This window comes from Diachasma alloeum, unplaced genomic scaffold (genome assembly GCF_001412515.2).
Source record: "Diachasma alloeum isolate Michigan unplaced genomic scaffold, Dall2.0 Dall_scaffold_00269, whole genome shotgun sequence".
Classification (NCBI taxonomy): domain Eukaryota; kingdom Metazoa; phylum Arthropoda; class Insecta; order Hymenoptera; family Braconidae; genus Diachasma; species Diachasma alloeum.
In genome coordinates this window covers 1,770,251-1,786,127 of record NW_021680408.1, presented here as the reverse complement: position 1 = coordinate 1,786,127, position 15,877 = coordinate 1,770,251, and the positions used below count along the sequence as shown (strand labels likewise).

Here is a 15,877-nt window from a genome sequence, read left to right as displayed (position 1 = left end):
CAAAATTCATATCGCTCATTCCCATGAGAACGACTCGGATTTCGGAGCAATCGAGTTGTGCATTCATTACAGTTTATTTCACTTCGTGAATTATCGAATTGAACGATTGTTATTTTTTTTTCCATGAGGCTGTGGGAGTTGTTGGGGTGATTAGTGGTGTCTGGGGGCTGCGGTGGGGAATTTGTGGGGGCTTGTGGAGACTGGATTACTGTGGAACGAATGTTGTTTGTCGCTACGAAAGACATTTTTTTTTCTCGAATCTTTGGAGAAAGTAATCTCGCAGCATCTGGAGTTTCATGGTATGTTTATTGGGGGTTCTTCATTATTTGGGGGTTGATAGTTGAGGGGAGGGGTCTTTGGGGTAGAGTAGACTGTAGACGTTGAGGATTTTTAGGTTAATGGTTGCTGCAGGTATTGACAGTGATTTTGGATGTTTTGGGGGTGTTGAGCGAGTTGTTGGGTTTAAATGGGGTTTTGGCTCTTATGGAGTGCAGAGGGTGATTGTTTAAGGGAGATTGTGGGGGATGGGTGGGACACGAGGTTTGGGAGGTTGTTTGCTCCTTTTGGGTTGACAGATATTTTTTTATGAGTTGGTTGAGCGTTTTTGGTGTTCATCTTCTGGTTTAATCCAGTGGAAAGTGAATTAAGGACTTTTTTCAATTGGCAATATTGTTTCCATTTTCAAGATTTTTTTTTAAGTTTGAAAATGAGCCCTGATTCGTCCAAATCGTATCATTTGGTTGAGAGATATTCACGATAGAAGACAATTCATTTTATCAGGCTCTTCTGCACTTGAAGATAAGTTTTTGATGAATATCTTTGGAACTGCGAAAAATAGCGAAATTTTTGTTGAAGCATTTTTTGTAGAGTGAAAGGAGATCTCCAAAAAATGTTTATTGGGTTTTATTAATTATTTGGGAATGTTGGAGGGAGGAGTGTTGGGGGTAGAGTAGATTATAAACGTTGAGGTTTTTTAGGTGAAGGGTTGATGCAGGTATTGACAGTGATTTTGGATGTTTTAAGGGTGTTGAGAGGTTGTTGGGTTTAAATGGGGTTTTGGCTCTTATGGGGTGTAGAGGGTGATTGTTTAAGGGAGATTGTGAGAGATGGGTGCGACACGAGGTTCGGGAGGTTGTTGGCTCCTTTTGGGGTGACAGATATTTTTTTATGAGTTGGTTGAGCGTTTTTTGGTGTTCATCTTCTGGTTTAATCCAGTGGAAAGTGACTTAAGGACCTTTTTCAATTGGCAATATTGTTTTCATTTTCAAGATATTTTTTTGAGTTTGAAAATGAGCGCTGATTCGTCCAATCATTTGGTTGAGGGATATTCACGATAGAAGACAGTTCGTTTTATCAGGCTCTTCTCTACTTGAAGATTAGCTTTTGATGGATATCTTTGGAGCTGGAACAGACAGCGAAATTTTTCTCGAAGCCTTTTTTCAAAGTGGGATTATTGGGGGTTATTAATTATTTGGGAGGGTTATTAATTAAGGGGAGGAGTGATTGGGGTAGACTAGATTGTAGATGTTGAGGATTTTTAGGTTGATGCTTGATGCAGCTATTGCCAGTAATGTTGGAAGTTTTGGAGGTATTAAGGTACATCCCAAGACAACAACACCCAAAAGGTAGTCCCTATGGATTTCTGGAAAGAATTCTAAATGACTTCATTTATTGCATTCTCATAACTCATTGAGTTTTTTTATTCTCATGTGTTGTTGATGCAAGCAACAATAACTATCTGAATCAAATAAGAAATTTTTAATTAATTAATTGCTTGAATTAAATGAGAAATGCTCTCAGAAAATTTCCATTTTTTTAACTTGAATATCGCAGAAACTATGTAGCACAAAATTTTACAAAAAATTCACCGTATTCGGAATTTATTAATCTATCGCGGATTAGTTTTTTTTAAAAACATCGTGAGAACCATTTTCTCATAAGATGGAAAAATCAAGTTCGGAAGGACCCAAAATCCGGTTTGGCCTATGCCTCGCGTGTTAGAAGTCCGCATTCCATTATTTATTATCTTCTAAACCGTGTAGTATAGCTAGTTAGAATTTTTTCCAATAGTTGGAGATTATTATAAACATTACTAGGAGGCTACGCCCTCTGCTCGCTTCGCTTGCCAACCCCCATATGACCTCCATGATCCTTATTCTGACCCTTGTGAACTTTAGTTTCTGACCCCTATAATCCGTATTTGGACCCTTATTGTGACCCTTAATCTGATCCTTGTTACCGTTACTTGGACCCTTAATCTGACTTTTGTGACACCGATTTGAACCATTATTCTGACCCTCATGACCCTAATTCTGACCCTCGTGACCTTTAATCTGACTCGTAACCGTTATTTTGACCCTTGTGACTCTTATTCTAACCCAATGACCCTTATTCTGAGCCTCCTGACCCTTAATCTGAGTCTCGTGACCGTTATTTTGACCCTTGTGACCCTTATTCTGACCCTCCTGACCTTTATGGCCCTCGTGATCCTTATTCTAACCCTCATGACCCTTAATCCGACTCTCGTGACCGTTATTTTTGACCCTTGTGACTCTTATTCTGATACAGTGACCCTTATTCTGACCTTCCTGACCCTTAATCTGACTTTCATGGCTGTTATTCTGACTATTGTAACCCTTATTCTGACCTTCATAACCCTTGTGACTCTTTATTTCGAGTACCAACTTTTCATCACCAGACGTCGATTTGGATTTTTATAATATGGAGAGGTTTATGAAAAACAGCGATAATCTTAAGAAAAATGGGTTTTCTAGGGATATACCTTAAGGGAGTTGTGGGATTCCAAGTGGGGTTTTGACGCTTGTGTGATGCAGGGGGTTGTTCAACTATTTCTATTTTGCTACTTGAATTCCGGATTTATCACCGTTGATTGCTATTTTAATTGAATTATTTATAAATTATTCTTCATTTCACCGTTGTAACTGATGAATATCAAATAGTGGGCGTTTGCTCCTTTTAGTTTAAGACAATTTTTTTCAAGGGATGGGGCCTTTTTTGTTTTTCGAGAGCTTGAAGAAGTAATTGAGGAGTTTTCCGGATTTTATTATTGAGTTGTAAAGAATTTCTTAAATTCAGTTCGTTTGGATGAGGTTTAATTCTAGAGTTGATTGGTGAAATGAGATAAATCAATGTTAATTACTTAAAGAATAGTAATTGAGGCACCGAAATTTGTATTGAAACCTCTTTTGTAGAACGAAATGAGATCTACAAAAATACTGAATATCAGCATTTCCCTTAGATTCAAAAATATTTCAGAAAAATTATTCTCAAGCTGAGTGAACTTTTTTGTTTTGCTACTCTACCCCTCAATCCATTACTGTTGATTGTAATTGTAATTAAATTATAAATCATTCTCCCTTTCACTGCTTTAGCTAATGAATTGCCATTTCTTTTATTGATTAAGAATAAAAAAATTTCCCTTTTTTTAGCATTTAAATAGATCAAGCAATTAATTAGTTATCTGGTACGTCAAGATGAATCCAAAACGAATTACATTATTTCACAGATATCTTCAAAAGAACGTGGTTTAGAAAAATATATCAGAATAGCTTTCTTGTAGAGAGTTTCACGACATACAAAAAAGATCTTATAACATTTTTTGTTAAACCCACTCTCCAGAGATATAAAGAAAAACTGTACGAATTTTCGGATTCATCTCTCGAACTTGAACATTTATTCATCGCTCGGTCCCCTTCGTTTTTATTCCATCAGAAAATCGAGACAGTTGGAGCGAAATTATTAAAGTAGGAAGAGGCATTATGAAGACTTCGAGGAGGATGAATAGAGGAGGGCCAGTGCATAGAATCAGTAGAGTAATTAGAAAATGTATCTGCTTATTAGGTGCTCTTGGAACTTAGGTAGTCCCACCTGGTCACATCAGGTACAAGTATCTCTGTGATGTTTTCATCAGGTCTTGGATGTAATCTATCGTTTCCCAGTTGCTTGGGCTATCCACAGGACAGCGAGGAACTAATACCAAAAATGGCGCGAGAACCCATTATTCTCAATGTCTATGACATGGTGAGCTATCAAAATGAAAGATGAATTATTTTTAAGGGGAAACCGCACTGAAATTTTAACCCTAGCGCGTTGTTTTTTTTTTAAATTACAATAGACTGGCTAACCGGGAAAATTAAAAAAAAATTGACTTTGTCAATTGAAGTGTCTAGAGAATTATAGTAGTTTTTATAACAACATATTTTTCGAAATTCCTAAAGAAAACAAATTATTTCGAACGGATGAATTATTTTTTCCCATGTTAAGGTACTTCCTCAGTGAGTTATACTTGGTGAAAATTTCGCAATGAACTGAAGACCTAAAATTTAGATCATATGTTGTCGAGTACATGAGAAAACGATTCCCAAAATTTCAAGTAGTTTTTCCACGTGAATTTTTGAGATATGCATCGATAAAAACTTAAAAAAGACAAAAATTGAATGTTTGACGATGGATATCTCAAAAATTCGCGTGGAAAAAATACTTGAAATTTTGGGAGTCGTTTTTACATGTCCTTAACAACATATGATCCAAATTTTAGGTCTTCAGTTTATTGCGAAATTTTGACCAAGTATAACTCACTGAGGAAGTACCTTAAATGAAATTGCCTATCACGCGACGTTGCCGGAAACTCGCTAAACGCGCTCGGGCAGTGCAGAGTGAATTTGGCAACGCTTGAGCTTAAATAACACGGCTGGGAATCCCCGCGGAGGTGACCAGAGTCGATGGGTCGCGCGTTTGGTGACCAGACTACGGTTAAAATCGCAGTGGCCTTTACTCATTGTGCTGATGAGTTTTCTACTTCACTTTTTTTATCAAACTATTACTTTAGTTTTAATGTAAAAAATTAAGAAAAATTCAGGTTTTGATTTTTTTTATTACGAATGGAATTTTGAAAAGTGTTCTCATAACGCAATTTTCAATCGATTGACTTTAATTTTGGTTTGCACGTACAGAATGTATGCATGAATGTAACTAAATGAGGCTTTTTGAAAATAATCATTTTTTGGATTTGTTATTTTTTTTTCTCATAATTTCTGCAGGTAAATAATATGAAAAATTGTTCTATTTGAGGTACATAGTGAATCATTGAAGCATGTTTTTTTTTCAAATTTTTTTCATCATTTTTCTCATTGCGGCCAAATAAATAATTCGAAAAATTAGAAAAAATTCATACTTCAATGATTTATAATGTAGTTGAACTTTATCACTCCAGATTATTCATAACATTAAAAACTACTTTATTTACTAGCTGAAGGCTATTATTGTAATTCAGAAGGGATACAGGAGTACAGTAGGGGTTGAGAAAGTGAAAATTTCCATGATTTTCAAGGAGAAAAACATAATTCCAGAAGCTCCAAAAATAGAAATTAAAAAAAAAACTCATTTAGTTATTTTTGTGTGCATATTATGTATGTGTGAACCAAAATTTGAGTCAATCGGTTGAGAATTGCGTCATGCGGACACTTTTGAAGATTTTATTTCTTTAAAGCATCTTTCTGATCAATGAAAAAATAAAAACCCAATTTTTTTCAATTTTTTACGTTGAAACTAAAATAGTAAACGTTTCAATGCGGTTTCTCCTTAGAATACATTGTTGGAGTGAAACATGTGTTTATTGTTGGCTTGCCTTTTAGTACTGGATTAATGAGTATACCACACCAATTGGACTGGGCGTCTTCCATTCAGGGGTTGAAATTTATGGAGTTGGTCAGTAAATCATTATTTTTTTACAATTTTCGATAATTATTATTTATTCTAGTATTGAATGTCGTTGATAATGAGTGATTTTAGGCAAAAATGTAACAAAACCTTTTTGTTTTTGCAAAGTTTAATTCTCTACAAAAACAAGTTTTTTTTACATTTTCTTCTGAGAGTACTCGTTTTCAAAATAAGTAGACAATTTAGAGTAAATTTTTCTAATTGATTCATAACGATTTACCATTTTGTCACTGAATTGACGGTTTTTTTTCTAGCTAAGGAAATTCTAAATAAAGAAATTTTTTACTTTCTTTCTTAAAATTAATAATGACCTCTTTGGCGTTTAGAATATGCGTATGGTGGCCACTCACTCCCAATCTCTGGAATTTTCGAGATATCTCCGAGGGATGCGGAGGAGCTTGGTGAACAATTCAGATTTAGGTATGAGAATTGCGATATTCTTGAGTGAATTACTCTAAAATAATCCAGTTGTCGAATAAACATTATTTTGCAAATATCTTCGGATTGAAGGGGTTTGGAAAAAATCACTAAAAGACCTTTTTGTAGGGCATTTCAAAAACAGCAAAAAAGGTCTTTTGGTGATTTTGTTTAAATCCCTTCTCATCAAAGATATTGTCACAATAAGTTTAAATGAGATGAATTGAAAATAAAAATCCAAAATAATTTGCATGATTAAATATTAAAACAATGATTGAATAATAAACCCATTTTTCAGACAATCTGTGCACATTGGCTACACGGATTTCACAGAAGAAGACGTGACGAGAATTGTCTCGGAATTGGGAAAAGATTTTCGAGGAGACAGGTACCATCTAATGAACAAAAATTGCAACCACTTCAGTGGTCAACTAACACAGGTGAATAAATAAATCACACAGAAAGAAATTAGTAATGAACTGATGAAATGAGATAATTCAATTCTCTAGGCATTCCAAAGAAGATAGAGAAAATAATTTTAGAAATATTTTCTGTTGCTTTTATTTCACTAGAAAAAGTCTCATGAGATTTTGCCAAAAACTCATCTTCTGATTCAGTTGAATCATTGTTTCGTATCGTTTTATATCTCTTCATCGGAGAATGTAATTTTGATAAAAGAAAATCAATTCTCCAACAAAAAAGAATGATAACAAATTACCAAAGCGATAGTTAAATTATTTCAGAAATATTTTCTGTAACTTTATTTCACAAAAAAAATCTCATGATGTTTTGTATCTCTTCATCGGAGAATGTAATTTTGATAAAAGAAAATCAATTCTCCAACAAAAAAGAATGATAACAAATTACCAAAGTGATAGTTAAATTATTTCAGAAATATTTTCTGTAACTTTATTTCACAAAAAAAATCTCATGAGATTTTGTGGAAAACTCATTCCCTAATTCAATCGAATCATCTCGCGTCGTATCACTTCATTAGGAAATATAATTCTGATGAAGGAAAATCAATTTTCCAACGAAAAAGAAAGATAAAAAATTACCAAAGAGATAGCAAAATCATTTTAGAAATATTTTTTGCAGCTCTCACTTCACAAACAAAATTCTCATGAGATATTGTGTAAAGCTCATTATCTAATTCAATCGAATCATCTCGTTTCGTATCACTTCATCAGGAAATATAAATCTGCTGAAAAAAAATCAATTCTCCAACGAAAAAGAATGATAAAAAATTACCAAAGAGACAGCAAAATCATTTTAGAAATATTTGATGCAGTTCTCACTTCACAAAAAAACAAAATTCTCTTGAGATTTCACCAAAAATTAATTCCCTGATTCAATTGAATCATCTCATTTTGTATTGCATCATCAGTAATTCTGATGGAAGAAAATCAATACTTGAACGAATAAAACTGATAAAAAATTTCAGATTCTGTGTGGACAAGAGATACCAGGATGGGTAAATCGATTGGCATACTTCAGTTCCTGTGTTCCATTCCTCCAACGCTGCCTACCAAAAGAATGGCTGACACCAGATGCCCTGACGCACTCACTGAGTCACGTCAGCCATCACGAAAGTACACCACCATCTGAGAATTCATTGTAACATTTAGCACACGAGGATGGCAGCCAATGTAACATTTTGAAATGTCGCAGGAGTCGTACGTTCTAAATTAATCGTAATTCTATTTAAATCTTAAAAGAAATGTTATTTAAAAATGAAGAACCGATAAATAGCTCATTAAAAACAGCAGATTAGTCTCCTGAGGCTCAAAATGTGTCAAATCGCTGAACCATCGTCGAGAAGTTCAAAGTCATAACCTGATTGGGCAGCATAAAATTTGAAACAATGGGGTGAAAACTAATTGAATTGTCAATAGTTGTTTCGTTAATTGTTGAATCATCTCGGTAATGAGTAATATTGAAAGACTTTCAGGTGAGAATTTCGTTGTAGCTTCAGAATTTTTTGCAGAATAATCTGTAAGAAGTCCTTAGGCAATTAATTTTTTCTCTAAAAAAGTTTTGTAAATTATTTTTTGAAAATCTGAGAAACGAAGAGGTTTAGAAGAGGACATTTTTAGAGATGTTGGTCAAATAATCTGGAGGAAATGTTTATGGATAAAATTCTCATTTAATAATCGGAGCTTTTTAAATTGCTGTGAAAAGAAATTTCGTTAGGAGATGGCTTTTGTAGGGAATTTCATGATTCTTGAAATATGGGGTTTGAAATCTTTTTCTAATTTTATCAATTGCGGAAATATTTGAAAAATATTGTCTGTAAATTTTTTTAACAATGAAATTTCATCTGAAATTGTTGAATTCAAACAATTTTCTTTGAAATTTACTCTGTATTTATGACATTTCCTTAAAAAAATACTCATCATCAATATGATCACGTAATTAACAAAATGATTGTCAATTCAATCACTTTTATGGCCAAAACTACTGAAAAAGTGGAGAAAACGTATTGAATTGTCAATACTTGTTTCATTAATTGTTGAATCAACTCTGTAATGAGTGATGTTAAAATTCTCCTGACATTTTCATAAATCTTTGCGGAATAATCTACAAGAAATTCTAATGGATAGAATTTTCCTTTCCAAATTTGCACTTATCAAATTACCGTAAAAAAGAAACTCGTTAGGACATTATTTTTTAAGAGAATTAATCCTTAAAAAATGGATTTTGAAATCTTTTTCTGAATCTCTAAATCATGGAAATGTTTGCAAGATATTCTGTATTCATAACACTTCTTTCGAAAAAGGCTTATCACCGATATGATCACATAATTAACAAAAAAGTTGTCGATTCAGTCAATTTTATCCCTAAATTACCAAAAAACATGAAAATCCCCGGAATAAATCCAATGCCTTTCTTGGTGAACTTAAATTAAATAAATGAAAAATATCTGTTGATCAGTGAAAGATTAATAGTGAATAAAACGATGTAATTAATGCCTACAAATCAAAGTGATTAGGAGACTGAGATTTATGTAGCCATTCGGGTATTGACATGAGGAGAAAAAAATGAAGAATTAATTGGCTTCCTTATTGTTACGAATTAGGAGAAATTGATAATGAATTCGTCTCTCTTGGTAACAAAAAATACGATTACGTTAATCTTTGCTTTAATTGAATAACCCATTTAACTATTGTGAATGATTAAATTAATCACAATGAGTTAATCGTGAACTAATTCACGCGTCCACTACTTTAAATGAAGATTATAAAAAGGGTAAATTAAAATTATTTGGCAAGATATAATGGAACATTTCTGTGATGGGGTGCGATAACGTCAATGTCTTTGACACGACAAATTTTCAACAAATTTTACTCATTATTTTTATCAGTTTAACTGCAATTACTTCTGATGAACGCAGTGAGGAGATGAGTTCGATCAAGTGAATAACTGATATCTCGTTTTGAATTGATGAGAAAATTAAACTGTACAAATTCTAGCTCATCTTCTCAATTTGTAATATTCCACTATGTATTTCTGCACAATTAATTATCTAATCAGTTAAGTTCCCTTCAATGCCATCAGAATTAACTCAACGATTCTAATCTCTAACGCATTTAATTCATTTTAGTTTATAATTTGATGCATGATGATACAGCACTTCACAGGGGATTGGTTGAAAATGAAGGAGTATATTTTTGGTGAAGTGATGAGTTATTGCGCATGTCTGGATTAAATTTGCAAATTAATTTGATAGTGAAGAAAAAAAGGATTATTGACATTTTTCCATAGACTAGATCTCTCCATTGTCAAGATAATTTGATATGTAACAAGATGCAAAGAATGAATTATTAGACTTTCACTTCACTTCACTTTTTTTCCATACGTTCGTGAGGGCTTCGAAAAATTCAAGAGTTTTTATTAAAGAATTTCACAAACTTTAAAGGGAGATCCACTGAAATTTTAATGTCGCTGTTGCCTTCATCGATCATGCTGATGAGTTTACTACACTAAGAGAAAAAAAATTATTTTGGCCAAATCTTCCTTTACTTGAGAGCAACATTTATTTTTTCAAAATCGTATTTCTCCAATCGAGTCATTCCCAGACGAGCCTCATTAGATTTCTATTATACCAATCATGTTGCTGTAGACGATGACTATGTTGCACATGAACTTGGATGAACTCCTTCAATGATTTTTAATTTTTTCTAAATTTCTTATTTTCTAGAGGGAACAATTTTGATTAATTTTTTTATGTTGAATAATTATTGAAGGAATTCACTCAAGGTAATAACTGTGATCATCTTCTGGAACAGTATAATTAGCAAAATTAAAACCTAATGAGGATTGCCTGAAAATGACTCGAATGGAGAAATGCGGTATTAAACAAATAAATACTTCTCTTAAGTAAATGGATATTTGGCAAAGATATTTTTTTTCTCAGTTCACTTCAGTTTTAATGTCAAAAAATCTGTAAAAATTAAGTTTGATTTTTTTATTGATCAGAACGAGGCTTTAGAGGAGTGAGATTTTAATGAACAACTAAATGAGCTTTCTTAAAAATTTCTATTGTTTGAGCTTTTGGATTTTTTTTTCTCAAAATTGGCTGCCTTGAAACATTTGAAAAATTAGTAAAACTCAACATAATAAATCTTTGGAGTAGGAAATTTTTCCGATTTTTCAAATCATTTACTCAAAATATAATGAGAAAAATGATGAAAGAAATCTGCAAAAATTCATACTTTAGTGATCCTCTATGTACTTCAATATTAACTTTTTTTCATATTTTTCACTCGCAGCAATTTCGAGGAAAAAAATCTAAAAACAACAAATTAAGATTTTCAAAAAGCCTCATTTAGTTGTATTTATGAATATATTCTGTATGTGTAAACGAAAATTCAAGTCAATCGATTGACAATTATGTCATGAGGACAATTTTAAGATTCCATAAATGAAAAAAAATAAAAACCCAATTTTTCATCATTTTTTTACATCAAAACTGAAGTAGTAAATCCATCAGCGCAATGAATAAAAGCCCGCGCAATTTTAAAACTCTACTGCGGTCTCTCGTTAAGATCACATGTGATGTTTTCTCATTTGGGGAATTGCCTGCCGCTTCAATTTCTGGATTTGCCTCCTTTTATTATTTCTCTACACATAAAGACAGAAAGTCGATTCGAAGATCGTTGTCGGACGCATAAAACTTGTTACAGAAAGAAAAAAAAAACCTAGTGAAATTTAAATTAAGGATGAATGGTAATGCATGTTGCGTAGAAGTGAATTATTGATTATTAATTAACAAAGAATCGCCATAAGACTCTAAGATAATAAAAAATGTGTTTACTTCTCCTTGGTCCAACATATTTACTTATTATTCATTAATATCTTTAATGTCATACATGTTTTTTTATGTTTTGTTGTGTTTATCATCACTCAATAAATTGTGCGCACATTTTTCAACTTTACTTCAGAGAGTTTGAGTGTCTCAATGACTTCGAATATTTATTTACTTCGAGGATGTCATGGGATTGTCAACTCTCTAAGAAAAATCTCAAAATTCGCTGTGTGAAATGAACTATTTCACTGGAAATGGAGGTGGGGAGATAAAAATTGTGTTTTCAGGGCAATTTTATGGACCCTAGTACGGGATAAAGAAGATAGAAAGCATTAATTTATTCAGGTTTGAATTATCTTCTTTGAAATTCTGTGAATGAAGAGGAACATGATTTTTTATGACGAGGAAGTCGGAGATAATGAAAAGGGTTGGAGTTACAAGAATTATTCTGCTGGAAGGCCGGAGAAATTTCCGCTTCCGAATGCTATAAGAGGACTTGATTCTCTTCATTATTTCACGAAATGAACGAATTTTCAAAATGTTTGACAAAAAAAATTGACATTAAATATGTAATGAAAATTGATGACGGTTTCAACACGTCAAACCGCGTAACTATCGAAGAATTGAATAAACATTAATGAGCCTTATACACGGGCCCTTATGGCGTTATGAGTTCAAGTGGACAATTTGTCCCTCAGGGGATAAAAAAAAAAATTGAAAAAATAGGGGGCAATGCAAAATGATGCACTGAGTGTGATGATGGCGAAATAAATGGGAGACCGGGGCAAATGAGAGAGATATTTTGACTCTCCGCGCCCATATGATCCCATGAGAAAGTGTTCGTCCATTACATCTTCTTTATTCATTTTCTCGATATTCAATTCGGGTTGATGGGTTGAAATCGTGGCAGAAATGGCTCATAAATTGTCCTCTACCAGGAAAAAAAGTTTTTTTTAACAACCTATGAAATGCCCATGACATCCTCAATCAAGTCACTATAGTTCGATATTTTTATCGTTCAACTGGTAGATGATTAAGAATATTAGGGGTTTGTATGAGTAAGAGTATTTCTAACGCAGTTGTTGCAGGATAAATAGTCGAGATTGAATGAATAATACAGAACTACATGAATTAACATTTTAATATGATAAAACCGAGGAAAATAGTAAATTTTATTCATAGATCCGTTATTGAGATTTACCCTGAGTTATTTTGTCAACATGGGAGTATGAAGACTGCCAACTATGAATAGACGTATTATTTCTGAATACTAGAAATTATTGTTCAGATCCATTGTAATGAAAAGTTTATGAATTTCATGACATTATTTAAGTAATAATATTGAATATCGGATTGCGAAGGTGACAAGTTAAGCCCGGCTTTTTTTTCTCTTTTTTAATGATCTGTAGTGATGTGAGAGTAATTTGTTACGATTGTATATTAACCTCATGAAGGTATAGTAATAAAAGACAAATGGAAAGGATTATGTGGACTTTTTGGTATGGAAGTAGAAAAGATATTCATCCAATGGTGACCTTTTTCGGAAAAATTTTGAGAATAGACCTTTTCATTCTGAGAGTCACGAGATCTCCGGACACTTTTATTTTTTTTTCTTTCCAAACGACAATCCTCTTTATGAAATTTAGAATTATTTACTCAATAGTCAATTAACAATGCCATATTGTCAATTATTACTTCCGAATGGAAGCTTTGTAATTATTCAAGTTTAAATTTTGGATTTTTTGTGTTACATCGACCCAGTATGATGAGGTGTTCTATGTCAAATGAGTCAACAGCTAACCCTCACTCGCTTGGCAATTGATCTCGATTTTTCTACGATTGGGAGACTAGAAGAACTATCTCTCAATTTTCCAGATTTTTTCAACAGCCTATTTCGGACATATGATTTTTTCTTTGTTTTTTCGTTTTTTTATTCAATATAACTCCAATTCTATTCATCCGATTTTGATTTATGATACGTCACAATTTTCCTTCTTTTACCATGTATAAGAATATTTTGAGGATTTTTTTTTCAACCCCTAGGTACTCACAATACCGAATTTTCAAAAAAAAGTTGAAAAACTTGAATTTTCAAAATTATGTCACGTTTTATTTTTCTTGTCTTTCTTCAGTAACTCTTATAATCAAAACAAGTATTTTGAGTCGTTATGCAAGTCGGGTTTCGTCCTAGATCTATTTTAGTTTCAGGTTTTTCTTTTCGAAATTCCACAAATTGGGTCAAAATACTCTCAAATGGCGTTGATTGACTTTGATGATAAACAGTATGAAGTGAATTTAAATGTATACTTACGGAAGAGTGGGGCAAAATGGAACGATTCGTGATCTTCTCTAGTTGTCAATATATTCACTTATAAATGAAGATATTGACAATTGGAAAAGATCTCAACACTTCCCATTTTGCCTGACCCTCTCCTACTGATAAGAATAATAATCAATAATTTTCCATTTAGTCAAATGGAAAATTATTGAAAAGTTTTGACGGGCGAAGATTTTGTCAATGAATTAATTGAAAAGAAAATGAATCAGCAAAATCCAAAGTCCAGAGCAAGGACCAGGGGGAGACCCAGAGGGGGAAAAAGGAAAATGTGATGCTAAATTTCAATCGAATGAAAGAAGAAAAATGTAATCGGCTTAATCTAATCAATTGAATCATAATCAATTGAATTGTAAGACGAATAGAAAATTATTATTCTTATCAGTACTCCCAATAATAAAAAAAGTTGATAAAAAAATTTTTTTTGCTTGAATTGCGTCAAATAGTAATTTTTCGGCTGTTTCATTTTGCCCCGCTCGTCCCTATATGTTACATTTTTTTATACATAATAATCGAAGTTGTTTTGGGGTGTTTTGATTATAAAAGTTACTGAAAAAAGATGAGAAAATAATAGATGACATAATTTTAAAAATTCAAGTTTTTCAAATTTAAATGGCCCACACCAATCCCGGACGAGGAAAGTGAAGGTCAGCATGGAAAAATATATTGACCATGTTGTGATGAAAGCAATTTCCCACTTGTTTTTCTCTCAACGCATCGTTTGAATAATATTCACAAATACAAGTAATTTTCGAAAAGGTATGAAATCACCGCGGAATCCTCAAACTAGTTGAAAACAACAATCACGCGGTGGAATAATCAGGAAATGAAAAAAACAAACGTCTGGATTTCAGAAACTCCAACGCTAAATATGGAAATACGTCGCACATCTGTTATTTATAATTGCTTTCCCTCCTTTTAATAAATACTACAGACATTCCGCGAGTTATTAATAAATTCTCTTTTCCTTTGCAATGACATTCTAAACCCATATGCATTTTAAAATGTTGCATAATAGAACCAGGTTATTGTATTACAGTTGACTTAACACCGGGAATAGACTGCGGCACTGCTTTTTACGCTGAAACTGATCAACTATAGTTCTGTTATATCCGATTTCAATATTTTTTTTGTCGGTGTAATTTTTTTTCTTATGTTTTTTTTATCCAGAGGTCAATGAGAGACGCATTACAACAGGTGTTTCGATCGCTTGTGAACTTTGCGATGCTTTGTGTGTCACTTAGTGATGCAGTATGCATCGACAGTGCTGTCTTGACAATTGTTCAGAGCTCTGTACTCTCGTTCCAAAGACGATTGCGTAATAATTAGCAAATGACAACGAGTTCTAGGTTTTTAACGAGAGGAAAAGTAAAAAAAATACTAAACAACAGAGGCCAGTGGGGCAAAATGGACACTATTTATTTTGAAATTTCAATAATTCATTGGATTGTTAATAAAATGGGATAATTATTGTTTCCGTGGACAATAACATTCTTCCCCCTTGAAATGAGCTTACATTGATCTCAATTAATGAATTTGTTTCTGAGTTAGGAACATTAAAAATAATATCAAAAGTCCCCATTGTGGCCCTTCCTCCCCTAAATCGTGATTAACACTCCGTTGGTCGCGCAGAAGTGAGGAACGCTGTTGGTCGCGCCGCACCAGCATAAATCGTCATAATGATAAATTTGAAAGATGCAGGAAAAATCTGGAAAAAATCGAGAGTGATCTAGATCGTATAATTGAAGAAGTCCCGTGAGATATGTAATTTTAACGATATGTCATTTTATGCAAAAAACGGGTTTTACATGAACTACTCTATTTAACAAAGTATTGAATCGATCAATCTGAAATTTTACACAGGAGTGCAACTCAATGATACAAACGAGTCCTCAATATTTTGAAACTTTACCACATCCTTCTCTCACGTCATGTTTGGAACGTCAAAGCAACTTTGACAAAGACAAGAAAAATAGAAAAACGCCAATATCTCGTAAACTTTGTAGGAACGGGTATATATATTTTGAAAGAACTAGATAGGAGATATCAAGACGAATATTTTGAAAAAAAAACTTGAA

General features: G+C 32.9%; 1 protein-coding gene across 2 annotated transcripts; it reads left to right on the top strand.

Annotated features, from left to right (window-relative positions):
• The first annotated feature begins 206 nt into the window (after positions 1-206).
• On the top strand, positions 207-12,947 carry LOC107037760 (deubiquitinase DESI2). Of its 2 annotated transcripts, none has more exons than XM_015256493.1 (6): positions 207-299; positions 3,862-4,041; positions 5,655-5,727; positions 6,066-6,159; positions 6,455-6,596; positions 7,601-12,947. In XM_015256493.1, exons 2-6 carry the CDS (start codon positions 3,919-3,921, stop codon positions 7,775-7,777), a joined length of 609 nt encoding a protein of 202 aa, XP_015111979.1. In that variant the 5' UTR covers positions 207-299; positions 3,862-3,918; the 3' UTR covers positions 7,778-12,947. The 2 variants fall into 2 exon arrangements, with proteins under 2 accessions (XP_015111979.1, XP_015111980.1); XM_015256494.1 differs by lacking the exon at positions 207-299 and adding an exon at positions 1,541-1,625.
• Positions 12,948-15,877: the final 2,930 nt, after the last annotated feature.